Source organism: Lagopus leucura, unplaced genomic scaffold, assembly GCF_019238085.1.
Source record: "Lagopus leucura isolate 7727_CA_CO unplaced genomic scaffold, USGS_WTPT01 Super-Scaffold_100159, whole genome shotgun sequence".
In the NCBI taxonomy this organism is placed as follows: Eukaryota; Metazoa; Chordata; class Aves; order Galliformes; family Phasianidae; genus Lagopus; species Lagopus leucura.
Window position 1 is genome coordinate 11,543,848 of NW_024962335.1, and position 27,032 is coordinate 11,570,879.

General features: G+C 44.2%; 2 protein-coding genes across 2 annotated transcripts; one reads left to right on the forward strand and one right to left on the reverse strand.

The window, feature by feature from the left end:
- Positions 1 to 105: 105 nt before the first annotated feature.
- Positions 106 to 12,958, reverse strand: XRCC6 (X-ray repair cross complementing 6). Its single transcript, XM_042890227.1, has 12 exons — positions 12,785 to 12,958; positions 12,572 to 12,687; positions 12,283 to 12,421; positions 9,500 to 9,754; positions 7,119 to 7,302; positions 5,790 to 5,976; positions 4,399 to 4,567; positions 3,663 to 3,824; positions 3,291 to 3,420; positions 1,991 to 2,091; positions 1,144 to 1,257; positions 106 to 584 (listed from the first exon to the last, which is right to left on the reverse strand). The coding sequence occupies exons 1-12, from the start codon at positions 12,873 to 12,875 to the stop codon at positions 388 to 390; spliced, it is 1,845 nt and encodes a 614-aa protein (XP_042746161.1). The 5' UTR covers positions 12,876 to 12,958; the 3' UTR covers positions 106 to 387.
- A 267-nt stretch (positions 12,959 to 13,225) lies between these two features.
- Positions 13,226 to 25,899, forward strand: DESI1 (desumoylating isopeptidase 1). The gene is made up of 6 exons (XM_042889858.1): positions 13,226 to 13,436; positions 19,700 to 19,721; positions 20,228 to 20,297; positions 20,905 to 21,014; positions 21,790 to 21,912; positions 23,028 to 25,899. Exons 1-6 carry the CDS (start codon positions 13,346 to 13,348, stop codon positions 23,119 to 23,121), a joined length of 510 nt encoding a protein of 169 aa, XP_042745792.1. The 5' UTR covers positions 13,226 to 13,345; the 3' UTR covers positions 23,122 to 25,899.
- The last annotated feature ends 1,133 nt before the right edge of the window (positions 25,900 to 27,032 follow it).

Consider the following 27,032-nt stretch of genomic DNA (forward strand, 5'->3'; position numbering starts at 1 on the left):
ACAGACTTGATCTGCTGCATGTGTTCATGTGGTGTCACACAAATTATTTGCTTTCTTATTTAAGTGAATTTTGCTGTCTTCGTGATGAAAAGATGGTACAGCTGGTGTTGCAAAGAAAAAAGTCCAAAATAACTTTATTAAGAAACCAGAAAGGCACAACCGTGATCTGTGTGCAACCTGAGTTAGCAGGACATTTAATTCTGCTACTGTGAAACAGTATCTGAGTTTGCAGAAATGCTTAGAAACTACAAGTCAGAAGTTTCTCCAATGCTAGATTCAGCAACCATTGGCCTCCTCCTCTGTGGCAAGATTAAGCAAACTCAGAAGTCAAGTACAACAACAGCAACTTTAAGCAAGTGGAAGTCAACCACGGCCTTCCATTCCTGCTTAGCGCCCACTGAAGTATTCAGTCAGTGCATCTATGAGCTCCTGCTTCTTCCCCCCGCTCCTCAGCCTGTAATGCCTGCATGTATCCTTCAGAGCAGAGACAGTGAGCTTGCCCAGAGTGCCATTCTGCACGTAACTCCTCAGTGAATCTTCTGAGATTTCTGTCTTGGGCCTCTTTTCTGCTTGACCATCACCAGCTGGAAAGAGAAATTTTATATCACCAAGATTTTTAAAATTTTCACAATTGAAAGACATCAGCATTTCTTATACATACCAAGTTAACAGCCATTAGAATGATATTTTAATGGCCATCTACATACTCAGTGTTTTTTCTACAATAGGTGTCAATATGTAAACTATACAGTACTTCACTTATAGCAATGATCTCAAACTCAAGTACAAAACTCCGTGTTCACATAGGGAATTCAGCTGACACTCCTGCTTTATGCACAATTTTGCACATTCCCAAACCACAGTTAGACCTGAGCATTACTTATCCCCCCAAATGGTCATTTTGGACTTGCAAAATTGTCCATGCATAAATGTCTGCTTCCTCACCCAACATACAGACTGAAGGCATGGATTCCTTTTATACCACTCTGGGTTTTCACTAGGCAGTTTCTCATTCTAGCAGTTCTCCAGCTTGATACCACAATATTCTCTGCTCCCTGTGAATCACTGAAAAACGAAAATGCAGAAGCCTCAACTGAAAATACCACAGACACCGTGCTGTGCATCTGCACTGTCATTACTTGCCTTGTTTTCGCTTTGCACCTTTCCCTTCAGGGTTGTAGTCAGGAGGATAAACCAGCTGCTTGAACTCCTCCACCAGGTTGCCCAGCCTGCGGCTCATCTCTTCAGTCTTTGGCACTGGCAAAAGAGAAAGATTTGTCCCCTCAAGAAAAGCAAATTGCCTGATACAACTTTGCTTCTGTAAAAGCTACCATGCAGAATGCAAAGAGCTTTGTTACGATAATCACAAATGAGAAATTCACAGCTCTTGATAACATCAAGGATTTGTGTTACACATACGCACATATCCCTGAACTGTTAAATATATACACAGGGATGGTAGGAGTGACAGAGAAGATCTCCTTGTTGGTGGCACTGTTAGCTAGGTCTCATCTCAGACGTTTAAAATGCAACAGTTTATTACCTAAGGGTACAAACAGTTTGAGGCAGAACTTGCTTCTGTCATGTATTTGTACAATATCTAGCAGAGGGTTCCAGACCATTTGTTAGATATCACTTCATATGAAACAAGTAGCTTCTCTAACATTATTCCTAGATTAGATTAGAACAAAATTTAAAACCAAACCAAATAAAACCTTTCCCTCAGGAGCAGGTTTGTGGCCTTTGATGGATGTTCTGAGAAATTGTCACAGCCACCAGGTGGCAACACTGCCTCCTGGCAGAATAATTCTGTAAGCTCTGCCTGGAATACTATTAGACTCTACAAGACAGGAATTGCAGAGAAAAACGACACCACTAAAACATTCTTTTAAAAGGCATTTGGTTTTGTAGCACCAAAACTCTGACTTAGAATAGACATAGTCAGGAGTCCTCAAACCCACCTCCCCCCACATCTACCAGTAATTCTCACTTGTAAGATCCTCAGCTTGTTCTGGTTCCAGCATATCCAGCGCCAAAGCCTCCAGATTCCTGAAGTGCTGCTGCAAAACTGGGTTCTCAAAGCTGTCAGTCCTGTCAAGAATCCGTCAGATTTTCAATGCGTGCTGCCAGGAAGCTAAGACATAAGATCTGCCACCAGCCTATTTCAAAGTCAAACTTCCCTCTTTCCCACAAATCAATCCACCTCACCAGAAGAATCACTTATCCTCTTTTCAGTTTACCTGCTGAGTCACCATCCTGTCATGTACCAAATGTGTTAGGTAGCTGTGGGAGACTTAGAAAGCTATGTGAGATAAACAGAGAGACTGGCATTCTGCACTACCGTGCTTTTTATATACGATTTTTTATGTCCCACTTATTTTAGTGTCCCATAAAAGTCCTCCTCCTGAAATTTATCCTGGCTATGACAGCTGGCCCAGCTACTCTCTCTAGCACACACTCATTTGAAAGATCCAGGCCTGATCTGCAATAGATTCGACCATTACAATGTGATATCTGCAACAAATTACAACAACCCAGAGAACAAGAGCAATACTATGAAGAATTCCAGAATATGCTACATAAAGCACATGATGCCTGGTCATTTCAGAATGATAGAGAAATAAATTTGCACAAGGCTAATGCAGAGGGAAGCAATTCGCTTGTGCAAATCATTGACTCTTGAAAGTTTCCTCACTGAATGCATTTTATGTGTGTGCCTGCAGCAATCACACTGTGAGGTAAGGGACACATTTGTGTTTGGGAGACAAGGTATATTAAAAGCCCTTGAGTAAAAATGTACGTGTAGCTCCTATATGCAGGACACTGCATTGTGAAATGGAGGAGCAAGGCTTGATGAGTTATCTAAACTTATAATTGACACATCCCTAATATTTAAAAAGAACAAAAATACACAATGATGCCTGACCACGTCATGAAAAGAATCCAGATCAAAGCTAAAGACCACTTCAAAGTCTTACATCTACTGCAACCACAACATTTAAGGCACTCAGCTTGGTTGCCAAGTATGGACCATTAAGCTGTTGACTGTTCAATCAATGTATTTATAACTGTGGCTTCCTAGAACATTTACTGTAGACCTGCTGAAGAATGCCAGAGCCTATTAGATTAGTAGCTATGAAGCAACATCCCAACGAAAGCTATTTAGTCAATGCATGCATCAAAATCTCATCTTGTGGACAATACGTCTGAAAAATGTGTGCAGTGGAGAAAGCAATAGTGTTGAGCTTTCTTCCCCACGTGCACCCCACACACTGTTGATCTCCATGTACCTGTATTTGAAGCGGAGTTTTTGAATGATCTCCTTCATTTTGTCCACCTGTTCTTGATTGGCTGGTACCTTTTCTGTAAAATCAACGTTCCGTTTATCATCTGCATATGGTAGGAAAATGATGTGGAAACCTACACAGGACAGAGAGAGAGCAAGGGAATAGTTACACAGAAACACGGCCTCAAAATCAGAATTTAGGGGAAAAAGCAAAATTATCAGATAGGTCTGATGACTCCCCAGACCAGCTTGCTATTTTGCCTAAGCAGCAGCAATCAATAATACCTCCCAGTGGTAGGTGACAGTACTTGAACATAGCAAATGTGATGCTGACTGCACCCCACAAAGCAGGGAAAGGCAACATCTCTTCCCATACCTGGAGGAGCTATCTGCACTTTCTGCTCATCCACCTCTTCCTCCTGAGGAACCAGGGCCACAAAGCGAGGGGGAGTATTCCGGCGGGCGATGTATCTGCACAGTGCCATCATCTCCTTCTCCAAGCACTTCATCAATAAGGCATTAAACAGAGTTGTACTGCCTGCAAAGTAAAGACTGCACTGGTCAGATTGACAGATTTGCTCCTTTGTTCTAGAATGTAACCCCAGACGTTACAGATTTGATGCTGTGACTTCTTTGCAATACTCACACTATTTCAGATGTTAAAAAAAAAACAACTATTAGAAGGTGGAAATCTCTACAATGCCATTATCTTTCCTGACCAGAACTGTGTGAGTTCTGGGCAAAGAACTAAAATCACTAACGCTTGAGAAATGAAGTAAGGTTGAAAACTGGAAACACGTATCTCCAAAGCATCTCTCTGGTATGGTGGGACACAGGAATAGCAGCACACTGTAGGACCTTTTCCAAAAGCAACAAATTAATAATTCAGACTGCAATATTCTTCCCTGCCCAGTCAGCTCTCCTCTGCTGAAGAAAACAAAAATTAACTGCAACTGAGAGGGGCAGTAACGCTTATTTCTATACATTTTAATATTAGCATGTTCTTAAGTTAAACAAAGATTTTACACTCAGTGGTCACCACCCCAATAACTTATGGGACAGGTGGTTACCCTAATGCAAGGTGTGAATCTTCTCTTGCTACCTTTGCTTACCAGTTACTAGGGTCTCTTCAGGATACATGAACTGGGAGGGCCTGATATGGTGGTGCTGTTTTAGCATCGAAAGTGGTTTGAAGCCAATCAGAAACAAGCCCGGAGAATCAAACCGTTTCACTTCTTCGGTTTCCTCTTTCTCCATCACAATCTGGCGGTTTCCATATGTCTAAATTAGAAGGAGACAGAGAAGAACAGGTAGTACTGATGCTAGCAGAAGAAAAGCTGGATGATGCAAGTAAAGAAGGGGAGGCAGTTGCTGTCTTCCACTACGAAAGGCAGAAAGGTGGTTATAGGCAAGACAGGGCGAATTCTCCTCATCAGGGCACACTTAAAATTGCTGGTCATAGTCTGCAACCACTGTCCCAGGGGAAATTTGGACTGAATATTAGGAAAATGCAATTTCCTAAGCCAGTGGTTGAGCCCTGGCACAGAGAGACTGTCACATCTCATCCTTGCAGTTACTCAGAGCTGGCCCAAACAAGCCCTGAATGACCTGATGCAGTTCTGTGAGTCTCGCTCTGCACTGTTGGAGCAGATACTTCTAGAGATCCTGCCCAAACCATGGCTCTAAACTTGCTTTAGCAGATGAACATCAGCTACTCATTCCTGGCAGAAACAGAGACCAAAAAGCAATGCTTTTGAAGCATCATTCATGTATCATAAAAATGAAAACATATTATAGTCAACCTCCAGAAGTTAGACATGTGAGGTCTTACAGCACAGCTCTCTGCTCAACTGTATTTTATTTCAAAAAATTACTGTTCAGTATAAATAAAAATAACAATCAATCTTACAGTACAATTTCATGAGGCTTTTGCATGGAAGGAAACAAAGTGTACTTGTGCCAATATATTTAGCAACTGCCTATTCTATTTTGAAGTAAGGCTGTGCCCGAGCAGAGAGGAAAAAGCATTCAATCTACATCAGACAAACTATCAAGCAGGAAGACAAAGCAAAGAATAAAAAAAAACAAAGAATAAAGCTACTGTGGTAAAGAGCAACCTCTCTGTGATTTTACTAAACATTTGCATGTTTAATAAAGTGATCAAAATTTGTTCCTAATGACTCAAGAGATACTACCAGCAGTGCAGTACAAGGTTAGGCTCTGACAACCAATTCTGCCTTACACAAAGAAATGACCTGTGCTCCTGAACACGCTACCACCAGCAGCTCTGCTTTCCCTTGAGTATCACACCAGAGAAACAACCCACTCTCTCTCTGCACAGCTTACCAAAGACTGCACTAACCCAAAGAGCATACAGATGTAAATACTCCCCTATCTCATCCCGAAAGTGAAAGATAAAACAAAAGCAGTAAAAGGCTGAGCTCCTCCCCACCACCACCACCCCAAAATCACAGAGTGAGAAGGCACACAACCAGTACATTACCTGAGCCCTTTTTGTATCACTAGGCAGAAGCAAGCTGCCTGTTTTTCCATTAAACACCCTTGTTTTTGTTTTAACAGGTTCATTAGTTTCCCGATAAAGTTTCACTGGATATGGCTTGTAAGCTCTTTGAATAAGGTTGTAAACACCAACAGAGAAAGACAGATCTTTGCTCAAATACAGATTTAACCTGTGTAAAAAGAAGCAGAATGCAGACTTGAGACTTCTGAAGGATCACTTTTGCAAAAAAAAAAAAAAAAAAAGTCAGCTTCCCATATAACTTATTTTCTCCAATCTCCTTTCTCTTCCCCTCCTAAAAATCACAGGCGTAACTGAAACAAGTTATTACTTGCTTCATTATTTCACTCACATATAAACATTCTTGGAATTATATCATTTCTGGTCATAAAGACTATTTAAGCACAGTTAATTTAACATATTTCTTCCACATTTTTCACACGGAAGGGCAGCTACACCCAGGTAGAGCACAGCACAAGTCTATGGTTGGGCATCTATCTCACTTGTGCTTAACACAACGTGACCTCTAATTTCACACAACTGCTCCAGCAGAGAGTAAGATTCCCCAAAGGAACACCATCAAGACAAACAATACCATGATAAAAAATCCAAACTTTGAGAAAAATTCACAAGAAAAGGTTTAAAATTGGAGGCAGTCTTCAAGTTCTGAGTGCAGAATAGTGGATTACAGTGAATGTTATTTGCTGTCATCTCAAAGATATCACTGCCACAGGATTCTTCCTCCTCAGGTATTAGAAAACTTGTGGAACATTCTCAGAAGAGGAAAATCAAGTTGCAAACAGGACAATGCCAGTGACAACAGCTTAAGTTGGATCTTTTTTTCATATGTTCTAAAAAACATGAGGCTGCAAAGGTCATTCATTTACTGTGAACCTACATCAACCTGTTCAGAATTCAATTGGTAAAAAACAACTGTTATGAAGTAGGTGGTTCCAAAAATACTTTCTATCCGCTTTGTCAAGATCCCTTTAATCTCTCTGTAAGCACTTCTAATCTTTCAGTAGGAGATCAGAAATATCAAGGCTGTGTGAAACCATACCAAGTGCATAGACATATTGGCCACACGAATCTGTTAAATAATAGGACAAATACCTACCAGTCACACTGAGATCAACTTCTCCTAAGTTAACACAAGTAAGCATAGCCTCATTTCAATCAGGTTGCACTACGAACTGAACATTTTATACCATACATTGCAGACTTCTTCGCAAGTGTTTTACTTTGGCAACTTTTGCAGTCTAAAAATAACATCAGTGGCCTCTGTTGAATGACATACAATAGCTAGGCACACACCTGACTAAAGCTCGTTTCCTTGTCTCCTTTGCTCGTACTTTCTTCATGAGATGCTCCAGTTTCCCTGACTCATCAGGCTGGATCCCAAGGTCCTCATCCTCTGCTACATTGATGATGTCCCTGTAGAACAAAGAGATATCGAACCCTCCGAGCTTCTTCAAGTGCATCAAGTCCAGGATAATACCTAGAAACAAAGCAAAAGACAGGAGGAGGATCACATAAGCTGTTTGTTTGTTTGTTTTTACATTGGCATGTTCCTCAGTTCTCTTAGTCTCAGTTCTCTTTTGGTTCTACTTTTGTCTCAGTTCTCTTTGTCAAAAGTAAGCTCCAAATTGCCCCATCTGCACCAGATGGGGAAGTTTCCAGGGAAAGAAGCAAAAGACTTTCTTCAGCTTCAGTCAAAGCAATGTAGCATGGAAAATGTTCCCTCCCTAATTGAGAATGTGGGCAACTGTGCACGAAACAGCTCTGACCAGGTCCTATAAAACATATCCCTACTTCAGGCAGAGAGAGAAGAAACGACTGCAGCAATGCCCTTTTCCCAATGTTAAGGTCTAATGAATCAAGGATGCTTACAGTTTCTACATCTAGAACATATGCTAAATTCCAAAAACAATGGGTATCTCAGCTGCACAGCTGAACTAATGAAACATTTGCTCTGCAGTCTCCGAGCCCAGGCTGTTGCTCTACAGCTAATTCCAAGTGCAATCATTAAAGCAATCTTCCTTTTGCACTGACTTGGTGCTGTTATTTCCCTTCCTAGTGTTATTATTCCCTACCTAGAAAATGGTGGAACAATGAAATAAAGCACAGTTTGTTTCCCATGGACTTCTCCAATTCTGATTTATGATATGAAAATAGAGCAGTCCTAGAAAATAAGTGTTCATAGTTGGGAACCAGTCATCCAACCCGGTTTCCAAAGGTTGCTCCAAAAGTAAAGCCTCATTCATTTCCATGCAAGTTACAACAGATACAAAGAGTACAATTACACTATTTGACAGAGCAAATTCTCAGCTATAAAACACTATTTTTCAACAGTCACCACCATAAACTATGCATTTTTGTCAGCAATGAACAAGAGCCTGCATGCACACACGTAAAAATCTGCATCAGCACAATCCACTGTTTCACAGCTGCTATGATGGTTGTTGCTAGTAAAATGTTGCCCACACAGTCCACCTTTCATCAGCCTGAACAGATAGAAATCAGAAGGTGCCAAATCTGGACTAATCAGTGGGTGTAGTAGCACAGTTCAGTCAAGACTGACTCGTATTGAAGCCAAGACTGAAATGTGCTTCACAGCCCTCAAACTGCCAGGGGACCTGGCATTACTGTGTTGCAAGAGAAAGGCTGTCTTCTCCTCTGGTCTGACTCTGGAAGTTTGAGTTTTCAGCTTAGTCAGCAAAACGATGCAGCAGTCAGAGTTGATTGTCCAAGTTCCCAGAAATACATAAGAACCACCAGTTCCCCATCCCAAAAGACCACACAACAGTTTACCTGCTAAAGACTATATCTTAAACCTTTTCCTCCATGTGAATCCACAAGTTGCTGCTCCATGGACTGCCTTTTTTGACTCCAGTTTGTAGTGGTGACACCACATCTCATCACCAGTAATGATGCAATACAGGAAACTGTTCAGCCTCTATAGGTTCAACAGGTCTTGATATACTTGCATATGATGTTCCTTCTGCTCCTGTGTGAGCATTCATGGGACCCAGCTGGCACAAATTTTGCCAACATCATTGGCAACACCGTTTCCAATGCACTGAAGCTGATACTCAGATCTGCACACAGTTCCCCGGATGTAATCTGACGATTCACAGGGGTGAGATGATTGAGGCACTCTTCATTTTGTGCTGTGACAGCTGTGCATGGCTGTGTGGAACATGCCTTGTCCTTCATGTCGCTGTCATAACTGCTAAAACGCACCACCCACTGCCCCACTGTGCTCACATGCACTGCTTGGTCCCCATAAACATTCTGCAAGTGTTGATAAATGTCAATGGGTGCCTTTTTTTCCACATGGAGGAATTCAATGACACATCTTTTCTTCACGTGCACCTCCATGTCAGGCACCATTTTGTCAGACTGCCCCTCTGCTCTCACACAGCAACAAGATGCCGCAGAATATCTGTGGGGAAGCTTCAACCTCTAAGACCACAGCACCAACATCCACCTCTGACATTGTGGGCCAACATAATAGAAGGCATTATTTTTGAAGTCAGCCCTCATAGAAAGCATCAGAAAGTTTCCTTAGTTTTGATGTTTTACAATTTTTTTTTTCCAGCACAACCTTGCAATGCAGTTAATACCTGCTGCAAAGTCACATCATTTCTATTCTGCCTGTAATTAGAACTTAAGTTAAAGGGGAGAATACTGACCTGTGTCTCTCAGATCACCAGCTCTGGTCCTGGCCAGCTTGGCCTTAGCATTATCATTGGCATGAGGGTTATCCTCGTTGGTGAAAAGCATGATCCTTTTGTGGCTCAGTCTGACTCGGACATCGCTGAAGAGATTAGAGCAGGCCCAGAGTGCTTCACCCAGTGAATAGTCAGCATTGTGGCCAAAGGACTCACGGAAAAGTACTCGTCCTTCATCTCCCCTGTATTGGTCCAGCTCTAGAATACGCTTTGCACCTATGGGAAATAATAGCATTTGCAAACATCAGAAATTCTGAAAGAAGTATTGCAAACTCTTCTAAAGAAGCACTGAGAGTTTCCTGCAGCTGTTATCTGATTAGCATCCTTTAGCAGCTCTACAGTGGTGCCTTTCTACCGCCTGTCTGAGAAAACTGTTTGAGATACCCTGTGTTAATTTTCAACACTGGTTATCAGTTGAAAGCACCTGCAAAGGCCAAGAGAATGCAAAGTGCCCCAGTGTAAATGTGGGGCACTTCTGTTGCAGGAAACAGGCAGTGATCAAAGTATCATGCACCCTCTGCATTGAAAGAATAAGTTCTCATCAGGGCACACAGCAGTTGCACCCACTGCAGAGGAATGGCAGACCGCTGTGCTGCCAGCAATAAGCAACAAGGCTGAAATACATCCTGCATCTCCATGGCAGGTTGGGAAGAGAGAGAATTCCTCCTGCTCTCCTTGCACTGCATGCCTGCAATATCACTCCAGGCGTTGGATTCAGCCACGAGGGCTTCAGCAACGTTCAGAGCAGGTGCCAATGGCCTTTTGAAACCCCTATGGATCACTCCAGCCCAACTATGACTCCTTCTCCCACCCACTTTTCTCTGAAAGTAATTCTCCTGTCTTCTTCTACAACTCTACAAAAGAGGATAAGCTTTCATTTTTCAGCTGCTGCAATCTGCAGAGCTGCTTCTTTCATCCTTCACTGAAATTCAACAGCAATCTTGAAATCACGCCCAAAAATGTCTTGTTTGTGCATTTGCTATTTTCATGCTCAACTTTCCTTTAATTAATAATATTAATTTTCATAATAACTACATAATAGCTAACTATGATGTCTCCCTTCTCCAGAGCACACATCTCTCCAATGACAGTAAATACACTTCCTTTTCCACAACGTCTCCCTTTCAAATTAGCTATCTTTATAAGCAGGACAAAGCTACTACCTCTAATGCAGAGAAAAAGGGCAAGCAGGGAAGGAGAAGGAAAAAGGATGAGTGAGAAGCCTCAGATACTGCCAAAGAAGGAAGAAGAACCTAGGGCAGTCTTGTCAGTCCCACTTGCAATTAGTTCCAAAACCAGGACAAGGCACAGTTCTTGCAAGGAAACCCAGGCTTACTAAAGAATGAGAGCAAGAACACTAGCTTGCAAATCCTAATTAAGAAAATGAAATGAAACCTCCCCAGAGATACAGAGAGCTATTAAAAGCCAGTTGACAGAGTTCCCCTACAAGACTCTCAGCTGTCATAGAATTTGTAGGTCTTTGTTGCACTCCCCCTGGCATCTTCTCCAATTTATCAACTGGCACTCCTGTTAACAAGCACATTCTGTGTAATCCTAACAAAATGGAAGAGCAAATATCAAGAATTTGTTATGAAAATAAGAGAAAGAACACCCAGTTAACAAATTATACAACCTGTTCTAACTGACCCTGATTGAAGGTGGGGGCTTCCCACCATAAAGATGGCTTCCAGAGGTCTCTTCTAACCTCAGCCATTCTGTGATTCTGTGATATTCTCCATTAGTTGTAATTTGTGGTGCCTTATCAAGTCTGAGCCTTATTCTGAAGTGTGGCCAGCACATGATGGGTCTTCAAGAGTTCTGCTGAGATCCTCTTTAAGAGACAGCAAGAGGATGACCACAGTAAAATAGATTAAAAACAAAACAAAACAGACATAGAAATGAATCAGAACCAGGTATAACAGAAAAGGCTAAGCTCCCACAATGTTTTTAAAATTCCTCTACATTACTCAATCATTGAATCATTAAAGTTTTAAAACACCAATAAGATAATCTAGTCCATCCATAAGCCCATCCCCACCATGTCCACTGACCGTGTCCTCAGTGCCACAGCCTCACAGTTCTGGAACACCTCAAAGGACAGTGACTCCACCACCTCCCCGGGCAGCCTGTGCCACTGCAAAACTGCTCTTTCAGAGCAGATTTTTCCTCAGACAACTTGAACGATCATTCCCTCTCACCCTATCACTATTACCTGCGAGAAGAAGCCAGCCTCACCTCACTACAACCTCCTTTCTGGTTGCCATAGAGAACAATAAGCCTCCTCCAGACTGAACATCCCCAGTTCCCTCAGCTGCTCCCCATCAGACTCGTGCTCCAGACCCCTCACAGCTCTGCTGCCCTTCTCTGGACAAACTCCAGGGCCTCCATGTCTTCCTGGTAGTGAGGCGCTCAGAACTGAGCACAGCACTCAAGGTGCAGCCTCACCAGAGCTGAGTACAGAGGGACGGTCACCTCCCTGCTCCTGCTGGCTGCACTATTGCTGATACAGGCCAGGATGCCGTTGGCCTTCTTGGCCACCTGGGCACACTGCTGGTTCACGTTCAGATGGCTGTCAGCTAACATCCCCAGGTCACTCTCCTCAGTGCAGCTCCCCATCCTCCCAGAATACATCTCAGAAACAAGAGCTTTTCCATTTACTTGACAGCTGTTTTCAGAGAGGCCAGTTACTAGCAACACTACACAGATGTCCTCACACAAATCTTCATACCCCTTTACTCCTCTACCTGGATTGTCCAGCTCCTGAAGGACATAGACGTGCTTGAAGTCTGCAGAGTTCTTGTTGTTCTCCGTGCCATAGAACACAACACTCAACAGATCCTTGTCACTACTAATAATTTTGCTGGTGTACACATTCCGGATGCACTGAAAAGAAAGCACAGAGGTCAAAATGTGAAGAAAACAAGTGGCAGTAACAGTACAAAATGCTGCCTTTGGCAATCAGCAGTTCCTATGAGCAGCCTGTGTGCTGAAGGCAGACCGCTCTCAGAGCCACAACCACCCTGCGTTCCTCACCTGCATGGTCATGTCAAAGGGAGTGGCTGCCTCCTCATCCTCATAGGGTTCGAACATGGCCTTGGAGGCATCGACCAAGAAAATCAAACTGTCCCGCCCGGAGAACCTGTGGTCCGCTACGTTGAGGGGAAAAGGCAGCTGCGTCAACGGCCGGGGCATCCACTGAGGGACCACAGCCCCGAGCTGCCCTCGGCCGAGGGGAAGGTATCTTACCGACAGCCTCCTGCCCCTCCTCCTCCTGCTGCTCGCCGTCCTCCTCCTCGTCCGGCCCGTCGCCACGATAATAGGACACCCAGTCGGCCATGGCCGCCGCTGAGGGAACTGCTGCTCAATGCTTCCTCAACCTCCGTCGCCACGCGCCGCTTGCCGCGGACCGTCACTCATCTGAAATCCCCGCTTCCCTCCGCCACTCTGGCCAATGACGAGGTGCGGAGCGCGCCTCACCCCGCCCCCCCACGGGTAGCCACGCCTTCATCTCGACGAGGATTGGTTGCGGGAAGGAAAACACGGCAGGAGCTCCCCGCCCGCTCCGACGCCTGCCCCGGAAGAAGCGTCAAGCCTCAGCCAATGACCGATTGACGTTCCTAAAGTCCCGCCCTCTCGTCTCCGTCCCCGCCCCTCCGAACCGCGGCGCCGCATAAATGGGGCAGTGAGGAGGCGCACGCGCAGAGGTGGTGTTGCTTTCTCCGTTCGTGCCGCCGACCCAGGAGTGGCGTTCGGTGCCGCGCCTCTGTCCCTTCCTCTCCGCCTCCCGGCGGGTGGCCGCGCGTCCCCATGGAGGAGCCGCCGGCGCTGCACCCTGTGAAGCTGTACGTGTACGACCTGTCCAAGGGCATGGCCCGCCGCCTCAGCCCCCTCATGCTGGGTAAGCACCGAACGGGGCCTGAGCGGGGCGGGGCTGCGGGACCCGGGTCGGTGGAACGGCTGTGCCTGCATCCAGGCCCGTGTCTTCATTGTCTGGCCCGTGGTTCGATTGCTTGAACTAATACTGACCGGTCTCGTTTCAGAGTGTTGGTCCGGATATAGACTTGTGCAGAAATCGGTTGCCAGTGTCATTGTGTGAAGCCTTCCTGTAAATCGAGTTGTGATGGCTTTGTAGCTCTCCTCACCTGTCTTCAGGGTCTGGTAGCTTTCTGATTTGCACGTGAAAGCTAACAGTGCATGACTTTATCACTGGTGTTTTTTATGCTGTCCAAGCAGCTTTAAGTTTGTAACTTTGTGCTCGAGATGCCTTGATGCTAAACATGTAGGAGTCAAGTCATGAAAAGGAAAGCTTAAAAACCTGCCCGTGTCTCATCAGTGCGGGAATTGCTGTATTGTGTGCTGCTCCTCCAGGAACTCAAGGCCTGCCAGTGGAACAGGGCCAGCACGGCCTGCCTGCTCACAGTGACAAGGCAGAGTGCATGGTCCTTGAGGTTACGTGGATCCGGTGACTGGGTTATCTATGACACAAACAGTAGCTTGTTCTCTTAGTTGTTTTCGTTTGCCTCCATTTCAATTTAACTGTCTTCACACAGGCGCAGCAAGCTTCCAGATTATTTTCCCAATGAGAGAATGATGGGTTTGTCTCATGCACCCGACTACTATTTTTTGCTTTACTTAACAACAAAAACTGCTGCTACTTTAACTTTCAGATGATCCAATAGCTACTTTCCTTTTTTTTTTTTTTTTTCACCTATCAGTGACGTTCATAAACTGCGTCATAGAATGACAGAATGGCCTGGGTTGTAAAGGACCACAGTGATCATCTAGTTTCAAACCCTCTGCTATGTGCAGGGTTGCCAACCAGCAGACCCAGCTGCCCAGAGCCACATCCAGCCTGGCCTTGAATGCCACCTAAACCTCCCCTGTCATCATGTTGGGAGGACACAGAAATCAAAAAGAGTTTATTGGATGACCTGGTGCTAAACACTTGTCATCTCTCCTCATGGTGTTCTTTCCAAGAATGTGAAGTTTGAAGCAGTGTTTTTGCTTCTAGTTCTGTAACATTGCCATGAATATTGAAATAGTCGTACTCAGGTGAGTAAATTGCTCCTCGTGAGGCTAGCTATTGTGAGAGCATCACCACACCATGTCTTCAGCTGTGCTAATAGGATTTACTATTAGTATGTGTTATGTTGGTGCAACATTCTGGGATCAGCTCTCTTTGTTAAAAGTTATCTTGACTCATTCAGGATCAGTTTTCTGCATTGTGGCTGAATGAACCTGAATAGTAGAACCAGACAGTGTTGCTCATCACATGCTTTGGGTGACTTGGTTGTGCCTTCTGGGCACATCTTCACTTCTTGGCAAGTTTATTCATTTTTACTCAGACTCCTTTTGTTCCTGCTGTTTTTCTGTACATTTCCTATAGCTTTTTGATGAATGTTTCTGTTTTGAGGTGTAAATGACACAACACTGGATTCACTTGGCTTTGATATCACATCTGGCACATTCTGTGTGCTGTTGCTCTACTTCCTTTGCAAGTACTGTTCTTCTCCTTCATTCAGTCTGAGACTGTGTTTGTCTGTCCTTCTACGTGATCTGGTAATAATTTAATGTTAATTTGAATGTGATTGGACTTCCATTTCAGCTTTGTTCCAGAGCATTTGCTGGGCTTTCATGAAAATCAAGTGCATTTCCTTCCTGCAGTCTACCCTACTTCTTGCTCTCTCAAGAAGAAGGGAAGTGATGCAGACTCCTCCATGTCTCTTAGTCTTTTTCTTCTGTTTGGTATCACTTAGAAGAGAGTGCTTGATTTAATTAGAATTATTTTCCATTTTAAAGGGGCAGGAATCAATGGTGTGGCTTAAGAAATCTCAATGCTATGCAAAGCAGTGTTCTGCTAGAAATAGTTTCTGACCAGATAGTTCTGCCTTGGTAGGAAAACAATTTGCTAATTTTCTGTCTTCTGGGGTCTACAGGCATAGGAGTGTTAAATGCTGGGCTTTCAGGCACATTGTTTCTTCACAGCTTGGGAACTAGTATGCTTGTGCTGAAGGATGCATAACAAGCTCTAAGTTAGATAAGCTAAGAACCCATCTATATAATTCCTTGGTGTCTCAACTCTTCAGGTCTAATAAATGGGATTAATATGCAGACTCTGCGTTCACTTGATGTTTGAAATGCACAGGAATAGGCTATGTCACATGGGCCATGCTGACAAATCAGCTCTGCCAGTAAAATAGGTTGGCAAGTGTCTAATCTTCCTCTTGCTTGGCCTTACAGATAAACCCAAGCATGGAAGTAATCTGACTTGATTGTATTCTAAAATTATTCAGGCTTGTGTTCCTTCATAATGCCCTTTTATCCTCACGAGTGCCATCTCCTAAGTCAGTAGCACAAAAACTAAGTCTGACTACTTCATTCTCCCCATTCCTGTAACTAAGCTGAGGAGGAGTCTTGAAATTGTTTAATGGATTTTATGTTGTGTTTTTCTTGTATTTATGGGGCTTAAATAAGAAACCTGTGTTAGGAAAAGGAAAAAAAGTAAAATAAAACAACACAAATGTGTTTAGTTGCCAAGTGATACTTTGTCTCATTCAGACAATTTGGAATGCTTAAGCAAGCAGCTCTTTGTATAATTGACATGTTCTTCAGAAAAGATCTGTAAAAGCGCCTGAGCAAGGAAGGCTTGAGTTCATGTATTGATCAGGTTTCTAAAGCTTAATGAGCTCTTATCCTAACACAGCTATAGCACAGCAACTTTCACACCCGTGTTCTTGATCTGCAACCAGAGCAAAGTAATGTGACTTCCATTAGCTTGTAATGGCAGCAGATGAAATCAAACTGAGTTTCTTCACGTTTACTGCTGGCTGAGCTTACACACAGACTGCTGGAGAGCTGATACCTGGTAACTTGACCGTGTACACTGATTGCTGTGTGATTGAGTGCCTACATCTAAATTTGCAATGCCTTTTCCTTAACAGGTAGAGGTCCCCTGAAATATTGGATCTCCCTAAGCAGCTTGCAGTTATATGCATATTTTTTACCTGGCTGGGCAGTAGGTGTGTGTTGAACCTGCAGAGGCTGTGAGCGATGTATTTTGTATATGCATGCAAGGCATAACTCATTATACAGGCTGTCCTGATTGCTTTGCTTCCATTTCTTAGGAATGGGAGTGATTGAAAGCTGTTATCTGGTCTGTGCAAGGGCTGAGCTTGAGGGAAGAGGGTACAGCAAGATCATCAGCAGAGGCAAAGCTTCGGGAGGAGGGTAATGGTGTTTATGGAGGTCTGTGTAGAACCTCTTGGATGATGCAACAAATGTCGTTCAGCAAGAATCCCAATGATGAGAGGGAGTCCCTCAAGAAGTTGATGGCCTTTGATTCCTCTGTCTCTTGGTTTGCAATTAAGGTGACCACAGCCAGCAGTGCAGCACGGAAAGCTGCAGCAGCACGCTGACAGTCCTTGGTCTCTGGGAGGTGCAGACATGGATAGTAATGGCAGGTTTCTCAAGTGTGGGACTGCCCCGCCGTGTTGTCATTGGAGAGATTTGCGTGGTGTTCACAAGTGATCTGTCTGGCCAAGCACAGTCCACTGGTGGCAGAAAGGGATTGTGCTCTCTGCAACAGATTGCACAGCTGCCATGGATGCAGCATTGCACATCCGGCATGTGTTCTCCACTGTGCCAGCCTGGTTAGTGTCTTACAGGAGCTGCACACAAACTGGAAGACAGCAGGTCCATTCAGAGCATTAAACCAGTCCTTGGCATGGGCTGACCTCACATAACACCCTCGGGCAGAGCTGCCAAGAGCTATTCTGCTATTGTCCTGGCAGCTGCTGCCTGTTGTCAACCATGGATTTGGTGTGTAAGCTCCAGAGAGGAGCCTCTAGCAGCACAGTACAGCCTGGTGCAAAGTTCCTTCTCTGAATCCTGTTTGTTTCTCTTTGCACGGTCAGAAATCCATGCTGATGAAAAGGGATCTCTAGAAGTCCTGTCCAGGGTGCATGTGGGGAGAACAGATTTCCCAGGGCCTCGTGCTGTTCAATTCTGAGTATCTCTGGGTCTGATGCTCCCTTTTCCATGTGGCTGTAGGCAGCACCATGAGCAGAATCTGCCAGGACTTCCACCTACACGCAGATCCCCAGTGCAAACTGCCAGCTCTGTAGAAAGCCTTTTGTTATTGTTTGCTGGAAGTGTGTGTTTGTGCTTGAAAGCAAATATGAAGTCTTTTCCATTTAGCATACAAAAGCATGGATACAGTACTGGTTTGTGCTGCCTTTGAAACAGCTTGCTTCTCTGCCCTGGAGGGTGAAGATCAAAGTTTTAGTGGAAAACAGTGATTTATTGTGAACCATTGTGTAATTACTTATTTACAGAACGTGAGCTACACAGGCTGCAGTAGGGCCTGTCCTAGGCCAGCTGCTGAATGCAGAGCTGTGCTGTGTACCCTATGCAGATGACATTACTGATGAGCTGGTGGTGGTATCACTTCTTTCTGGCAGCTCCAGAGAGCAAGACGAAAGCAGTTAAGGAGATGGTGCGGGACAAAGGCTGGAGAATGCAGCTTAGCTGGGTGGGATGCTAAAGAAGCAGTAAATCCTACTGAGGTGTTGCAACACACTGCCCCACTTTTCTCATTGCTGCTGCTGTCTTTTGGCCTTAAGCCGGCTCTGTTGCCCACGTTTCTCTGCAGCAGGTTAATGGTGAAACATGCTTGCTGCCTGGCTGTAATGCATGGCAGTGACAGATGAGCCCACCTACTTCAGAACTGGGTATGCTCACTTTGATTGATGTCTTTGTTGTCCCAGCAGCCTTTTCCCTGCCTCCTCTCTCATGTGACCCTCATCTGAAACAAGTACCTATTTCTGTACCTGTTTTGCTCCAAAGATAAGTGAGAAGATTACAGCAGTGACTTTTTCTTACTTGGATGCACAAGCATCCCTTTCTTGAAACTCCTGGAGGACTACCTTCTGTTTCCTTCCTCTGTTTTGCCCAGTTCTGATGGTAATAAAGATTTTCTTGCTTATTACTTGAGAGGAAGAACTGCAGCTGGTAGAAGTGCTCGTTGCTGGGATTTGCAGACCACAGCAGATGTGACAGAGGAGCAGGCGAGCGCCTCTGCCTCCTGTGGCCACTGATCTGAGTAGGGACAGGCAGGGAATGGCTTTCTGCAAGACAGGGAACTGGAACAATGCATCCCACTGCTGCTACTGTGCCTGGCAGTGGAATAGTTGATTGTTATTCCAAGCATCTGATTCCAGACTTCTGAAAGTGCCGCAGTGCACTTCTCAGCAACGTAAGCTGTGGGAATGCAATTGCAGTAAGTGATGGTGTCGTTGTAGAGACAAGCAAAGTTGACAGTGCAATGAGGGGTGCAGCCAAATCCTGAGTTAAAGCCAGGGGATGGCATAGTTACTGCTGCAAAGACTGTGGTATCCTCACGCTCCCATCATCAACCTCAGCCCTACAATATTTTTGTTCCTTGTGCATGTAAGCATCTGTAGATGATCACATCACATTCTGTTACTTAAAAGTGGATCAACAACATAGCATGCTGTTGCTGCATGCAAATTTATGAAGGGGTAGCTGCACCAGGGGCCAAGCCCTTGGGTTCTGATAGGTGAAGTAATTGAGGCAGGAGCAGTAGGGGCTGGTAACTCTTTGAAGAGTGGTTACATCTTGAGCTCCTACCCTCAATGAGGAGAGGTTTGCATTTCCCATTTGGAAAAGATGTGTCGGGGAACTAAAGCATTTCAGAAGGGACTTTTTGTAAGACAGGAACATGGTATCATTGTGACTGAAGCATATCTTTACTGCTGCTGTGTTCTACAAAACACACAGTTTAATTTTGTAACTTTTTTGTAATTGCAATTCTGGAATCAGAGCAGAACTCTGAATTCTTCTGAAAAGGTTCAGTTTCTCTTCAGACAAAAGCCCAAGAAAGCTGAGCATTGACAGGACAGGAGCACTGAGCACTGACAGATCTGTGTGCAGGAGGACAAAAAAGTCGAGCATTGTGTTGACAAAGGAGTTTATTTGAAAGAAGGGCATCCTGTTGCTTTAGAAGCGACTTTGGGGTGAAAATCCTATCTTCAGGGTTGCTAACATAGTGGAATGATAGGTAAAGATCCCTTGTGACTGACAGAAAGGCTGAAAGCTGGAAAATACATTACTAATAACTATCTTCTTTTTTTCTGCATGCAGGGAAACAGCTGGATGGCATCTGGTAAGTGACTAGATTTGAATTGCATAATGTGTGGTGTAGGAAGCATTATCAGTATGAGATCATATATGTTTTGGATCTTAAGAGCACTTTGGTGAAGAGGGACCAATGCACTTTCTGTTTCTGAATACAGACTGCCAGTAAGATTAAATATAGTTTTAGAATCAAAGGAAGAGACAGAGCTGCTATCTCTGCAACTTTACCCTCAACCCTTTAGCAGAAAGGCTGCTGGGTATATTGTGCTGGTGTGGAAGTTCCTGTCTTTGTGTTGTGCTTGGGCACCTAGCTATGCCTCTCCTTTCCCAACCACCTACGTGTTACAGTAGGCTTGATAATTATTGCTTTCATTTCTATTCATGTCCCAGCAGGTACAGTTCCTAGTCACAGAAGCACATTGTCTTTTTAGGTTATTTACTTCATGATGTGCTTGACCACATGAATTTACTACTGATTTTATGTGCTAGGTGGAATATCTCCTTTATCTTACCTGTTTCTTTTCTCTGTGGCAGGCACACCTCCATAATAGTCCATAAGGATGAGTTCTACTACGGCGCTGGGGGAATCTCCAGCTGTGCACCTGTAAGTGAAACTTTTCTGCTAACTTTGTGATAGAATTTCATCGTTAGATTTGCTCGTGTCCTTTAGAAAAGCAGAAAGTGAAGAGAACTCCGAGTTCAGCCTGATATGGCTGCTTCCTGTGGTTGCCCTGTCCATCTGAGGAAAGGAACTGGGCAGTGGGTTCAAGCACAGCCAAATACAGGCTAGAGGGTTACTTCCACTGATGGTGCCCTGGGTAGACAAACTCCTTCTGCAGCTGCTTTGTCAGTGATACTCTGTCTGATTTTATATGCATGGTCTTTGCATGAAGGCTTGGCAACTCAAAGCATCCTTCTCAAGGTTAAAGAAAAAATCCGTGATGCTTCAACAGACCTTTTTCTGTTCTTGGAGACACAAAACTGATGCGTGATTCTTTTAAAGCAGAATTTTGTCAGAGCTTAGAGTGCAGTACATTGCCTCTCAGTCTCTGAGTGGAAAATGGAAGGCCAGTAGGGCCCTTTCCTTGATAAACTCACTAGAAGTTTCTTCTTCTTCTGTGCCTATACAAGCCATGAGGGCTCAATTCGGTGGAGCCAAAAATAATTTGGTGTGATGATCTGAATAGTCTTCTGGGTGTTAATTCCTACAGGGAGGGACGCTTCTTGGCCCCCCAGACTCAGTTATTGACTTGGGGAACACTGAAGTTACAGAAGAAATCTTTCTGGAATATCTTTCTTCCTTGGGGGAGTCTATGTTCCGGTAAGTAGCAGCTAGTACTGTATAATCTGAGTACCAAGAAAAGGCTTCTAAGGAGAGGGGTGCAGAAATGAAGGAAGTATTATGAATAAGCTCTGTCTGCTTGTTCTATTACTTAGTAGTCTCCAGAGATGAGGCTGGAACTGATGCAGAGCTAGACAACCCTGTGGTGTGCCAGCCAGCCGTGAGCTAGGCTGGGAAAGCGTTCTGCCAGGAAGTCTTTCTCACTTCTTTTTTTTTTTTTTTTTTTTTTTTAAATGGAATAGTGCTTGAAATCTCTTTGAGGTGATCACCAGGGAAAATGAAGGCACTGTATGAAAGATCTCAGAAAATAATGCCCCGTGAATCATGGGTGAGGTGGAGTAAAGCCAACTTTCAGCTGAGTAAAAGCAAAGTTTTGACTGCTAAAACGTCATATCTGCTTCTCACAACAGAAAATGGTGGCCTTTAGTATTCTGGCTGAATTTCAGTGCCAACAATTCCTGTGATTTCTCTTTATTCCTTCTGTGGTTTTACATGAAGAAACCTGACTTCACTTAACCTTCAAAAAACCATCGTATGGAATCAGTGATGCAGAGAGATGTCATTTTTCACCCTGATTCAATTAAATTAGACATCAATTCACCTGCTGTGTTTTACTTACTTGCCTTAGAGCCCTTTGGTGGGGAGAGGAGGAAAGTGCTAATGTAAGGAGATGCTCCTCAGTAGCAATCTGTGTCTTAGTGCTTCAAAGATTTATTGCTGAGTCTCTTATTTCAATCCCTTTCCTGTGGCACAGGAGTGAGTCTTACCACTTCTTTGAACGTAACTGCAACACCTTCAGTAATGAAGTGGCACAGTTTCTGACAGGAAGAAAAATCCCTTCCTACATCACTGACCTTCCATCTGAAGTTCTTGCCACGTGAGTATGCATTCTGCTTCTCTCTGTAGCATATTGCTTCATGCTAATGCTGAAATATTTGACAGAGGCAGCAGTACCAGTTTGTGCTGTCTCTCTGTGAGAAGCAGGGGGAGATTACAACAGGTACTAACTGGCACTGGTATTACTGAGAAGGAGGAAGGAAAGCTGTTTTTTGGTCTTTAACTTGAAAGACCTTCATAAAATAATTAGTTAATGTGACAAGAAGGTTAAAGTATCATTCAGAAAGTGATGCCAATACGTTTTTTGTTTCTTGGTGGGTTTTTCTTGTATCTTTTTTCTTGTCTTTGTCTTTCTTTGGGAAATCAGTACTTCTCAGAGATCACTTGTAATACTCTAAGCACCATAAGTGCATGGCGATGTTAGTTTTGCCTGCAAAGAAGAAGGGGAGATGTAATTTTAAAGTTAAAGCTGCAGTTTTAGAACTAGAAATGAGTGATGAAGAAGAATGGGGGGAGAGGAAATAAAGGTGGTGTGGTGCTCTGAGCAAGCAAGGATCCCAGTGGGATGATTTGGGCTTCATTATTTAGGTCTTGTAAGTGGTATACTGCATCATTTGGGAGACACATCTTCCACTCTGGGCTCTTATTTCCTCAGATCTGTCATGTAGTCTATAGCAGAGTGAGTCATACCTAAAGGCAAACTACAGATTGCAACAGAAATTCTGTGTGTTGAACCACTGTCTTATAAAGGGACTAGATCTGTTCTTCTAGCGGAGTCTTTAATATTGATGTGATACTTAATGGAGAACTGCAGTTGCATAATACAGATTTCAATCACAAGCTTAAGCAGTGTGAGTTACTGAAGCCAGTTTCAGACATGCTATTAACACAATATCATTGTGGGCATGTTAGGACTCAGAACTACCTTTAAGAATCTTAAATCTGGTTTTGTTTAGTTATGGAACAGTAAATTCTGTTTAATAGGTTAAATTCTTATTTTTTTTGTAGTGAAAAGAGTCTAGAATCAAACCAACATTGTAGAAGAAAGCTGATGAACAGACTGGAGTTGGAAATGGGGGGAGAGGGGGTGGGAAGTGAGGGGATGGGAAACGTTCAAGTAAACTATTTTAAATACTTATTTCTTTGCCTTTTCAGACCTTTTGGACAAGCTTTACGGCCCTTCCTGAGCACCACCCAGTTGCAACCACCTGGAGGAAATACCTTTAACAGGGATAATGGACAGAGCTAACAGGAGTGCCCTGCTGTGCCCAGCCTCACCAGGCCTCTTCCTTTTTAAGCACGAATCTTCCAGATTTGTATTTTATAATTTCCCATCTGAATTAACTCTATGGAAATCACAAGACCAGTTTTAAAATTTCTTAGGGAGAGGATTTATCAGGGTGCATGCAAGACAAGGCTACCAAAAAGATTGCCATAATTTCTAATAGTATTATGCTAATTTATAAAGGCTGTCTTGCCTGAAGTTAGGCTGATACTTTCTAATTAATTCCTCTGCTGGGAAGTGGGAATTCATTCCATGAGCATTCAAGCCCATTATGCATTTTGAAGTAAAAGGGGTGTCCTAGCCATCCCTTGCATACTCGTGTGTCTTTCTCTTGTCACTGTCAATATTACAGGGGTATTTGCTCCAGTCCCTAGCAAGGGAGATCCTTGTAGCTGAGGAAGTGAAGGTGTCCCAGTACTCGTCTTGTGCATATTTCATTAACGTTGTGTTATTTGCTCAGGGGAAAAGCTGAACTCATTTGATAGGAGTATTTGCAGTGGCACAGCAGTGAGAAAGGTGGCCCAGCTGAACCAGGCAGTGTCACTTTCAAGGCTGAAACTTCCAGTATGTGTGTTGGAGGGAGGCTGTATCTGAAAAATACTCATGAGATCCAAGTGTTGTGAGAGACAGCAGCTGAAAGAACAAAATCTTGTGTGAGTGATGGAAGTGATGGATAGAGCCTTGTTAACTGTTCGCCTTTGCATAGGAACTGTTTTTTTCTAATAAGCAAGAGTTACAGCACGGCAGTCTCTTGATAACATGATGTGGCTCGACTCTGCCTTCAGTCTTTTGTTGCAGACATGGTAAGGCTTCCAGCTGTTTCTGACATTGCTGTTCTTCCTAAAGCAGCCAACTACATCACAGAGGGCTGCATGAGGAAAAGCAGGCGGTACATCCCCCTACATTTAAAGAAAGCAAGGAAGAGTAAAATTAAGCTTTCCTGTGGAACAATTGAGTTGATTGTGATACGTGGAGAAGCAGTCCTATCCTTAGATTGACATTAGGTTGTGTCAGAGCTGCATCTTCTAGTTTAAAATCCTTACAGCTTTATAGTTATTCACAGCAGAAAAAGATCACAGGAAGAAAAGAACAGGCCCACTGATTTCTTATTGTGCACGTATATACACTAATTTCCTGAACAATTCTGTAGCAAGTATGCTTAGAAAGGTACACAACAACATCAGAAAAACCCCAGAACGTTGCCCTGCAAATGGGCATTGCACATCTCAGATACTGCTGGAAAAAAAAGTCTGTGCAAATGTATAGTCCTATGTGCAGTGCTTTGTTGTGACAACAGCTGCCGCATCTCCAATTTCCTGTGCTGGAAACCACATACCTGATGGAGGTGTCCTTCCCCTGCTGAGCTCTTTCTCTCAGAATAATACTAATCAGTGTGTTTCTCATGCTGTTAGTCAGAGCAGACTAACACTTAATATTTTTGTGGGGATGGAATGGAGGAAAACGCAGTTCTCTCACTCTGCCCAATGCACTGTTGCTCAGCACCTTGTGGAATCACTACATGAGTGGAAATCAGGTCCTGTCTGTTTCTTTTGCAGTTATGTGTGACTGCTCTCAGTGCAGATGGCCTTTGCACCACAGAATGGTTTTTGGTGGTGATTGTTTGTTTGTTTTATCTTTCAGTCCCTGCTTGTGCCATCAGCTTCTCCTGGAGTGTTTGTTTGGCCTGGACTAGGAGAGGGCTGTAGCAGTCAGTATAGATGCAAGAGCTTTCAGACTCTCCCCAGCAAAATCTACTGTTTGCAGAAAGCATTCTGTAGTAAATCATTTACCATACAGCACCTTCTGGTGGTCTGGGGAACAATTTTCAGGTTTGCTTTCTGCTAAGCCATAGAAGCCATAGCTTAGTTTTTCTGCTGTCTGTGTATCACCTCTGAACTCTCTTGATGCCTGTTTTGTGAAGAGGAATTGGTCTCTTATCTTCCTGCAGACATGACTATACCACAAAATGCAGAAACGCATTAGACATCATGGAGCTTCCCCAGACAATGAGGTACACCGAAGTTCATACAATGCAGCACAATATCTGGGTATGCTGTCTTGGTACCCACCAGCAGCACAGCTGTGGCTGTTTCTTTCAGCAAACTGTCCCTCCAGGTACAGCAATCTGCTGGTACAGCTGTTCAGCAGAGGGAGTGCAGGCACCTTGATCTCTATGCACTCTGTTTCATGACAAGTGTGTCCACTTCAGAGGTCCTAAGCCCAGTTTCTGCTTGCCTGCCTGTTTCAGAACGTATCACAGGTTACACTTTTCAGGCATACTGTTTGCAGCAGTGATGGTGCTCCCAGATGGCCTCCTTGTCTCCGGAACTACTCTGTGTTTTGTGTAAAGGATCTGTAGGAAAAGGTCCTGTTTATTTGCTCTTACTGGGTAACAAGACCCTTGTACCCTGTAGGCCTCTTAGGAAACCCATTTTCTCCAAAGATGTTTAAGTGTAACTTGCACAAGCCATTCCTCCCAGCCCTATGTACTCATAGGAATATAAACTAGAATGAGACATGTATGTAAGTGTATAGAGGTGGCAAACCTCAGCCAGCTCATTGACAAAGGGGTAGGGCAGCTGCACTCCTGAACGGGAGCAGAATCCTTTGCTTGTGTTTCCTGATCTGTTGTGTATCTCTGGGCTTCCCTCCATGCCATTTAATGTTCATTAATTACATCTTTAGACAGAAAGTGATGTTTTGATTTTTTTTTTCTATTACAATTAAAAAAAAGTAATCCTGTTTGTATGCATCTTTCTGCACACCTGCCCCAGTAGAAATCTACTTAATCTACCTCATGCTGTTTCTGCCTGGAAGTTGTAAGCTCAGAAATGATCCCAGTAACTTGTGCCACGTTCTGCTTGGGAAAGGAGCAGTGCCTACTGCCCTGGGTGTGGGCTGCTGGTGGGCAGTGTTCTTAGTGAAGTTTGGGGAACTTCTGCAAGCGCTGCAGTATGTTTTTGAGGCCACAGAATCATTAGGGTTGGAAAGATTGCTAAGGTTGTTAGCAACCTTAGCTAAGTCCAGCTCTTAGCCCCTGCCTGTGATTGCTCTAGACCACATCCCTCAGTGTGGCTACTACTACTCTTAAGCACCTGCAGGCATGGTGATCCTGCCACCTCTCTGGGCAGCCTGTCCCAGCACAGCACCTCCCTTACAGATTTTTTTTCTAATATCCAATGTGAGCCTCCCCTGGCACAAACTGAGGCCATTCTCTCTCACCCTATCACTGTTACCTGGGAGAAGAGGCCAGCCTCACTTCACTACAACCTCCTTTCTGGTTGTCATGGAGCACAGTGAGCCTCCTCCAGACTCAACAACCCCAGTTCCCTCAGCTGCTCCCCATCAGACCCGTGCTCCAGACCCCTCACAGCTCTGCTGCCCTTCTCTGGACACACTCCAGGACCTCCATGTCTTTCTGGTAGTGAGGGGCTCAGAACTGAGCACAGCACTCAAGGTGCAGCCTCACCAGAGCTGAGTACAGAGGGACGGTCACCTCCCTGCTCCTGCTGGCTGCACTATTGCTGATACAGGCCAGGATGCCGTTGGCCACCTGGGCACACTGCTGGCTCATAGTCAGTTAAGCACAGACCAACAGCCCCAGATCCCTTCTCTGAGGGCTGGTGCAGCTTGGGATGAGCTGGATGGAGGTCAGACAGAAGGGGCTTGTTGGACAAGAGGCTCATCACACCTCTGTTGGTGGGCTGAGAACCACAGAGCCATAGAATCGTTAAAACTGAAAAAGATGCCTAGGATCTTCAAGTCCAACCACCAGCCCATCCCCACCCTGCCCACTGACCACGTCCCTCAGTGCCACATGCACACGGTTCTGGAACACCTCCAGGGACGGTGACTGCACCACCTCCGTGGGCAGC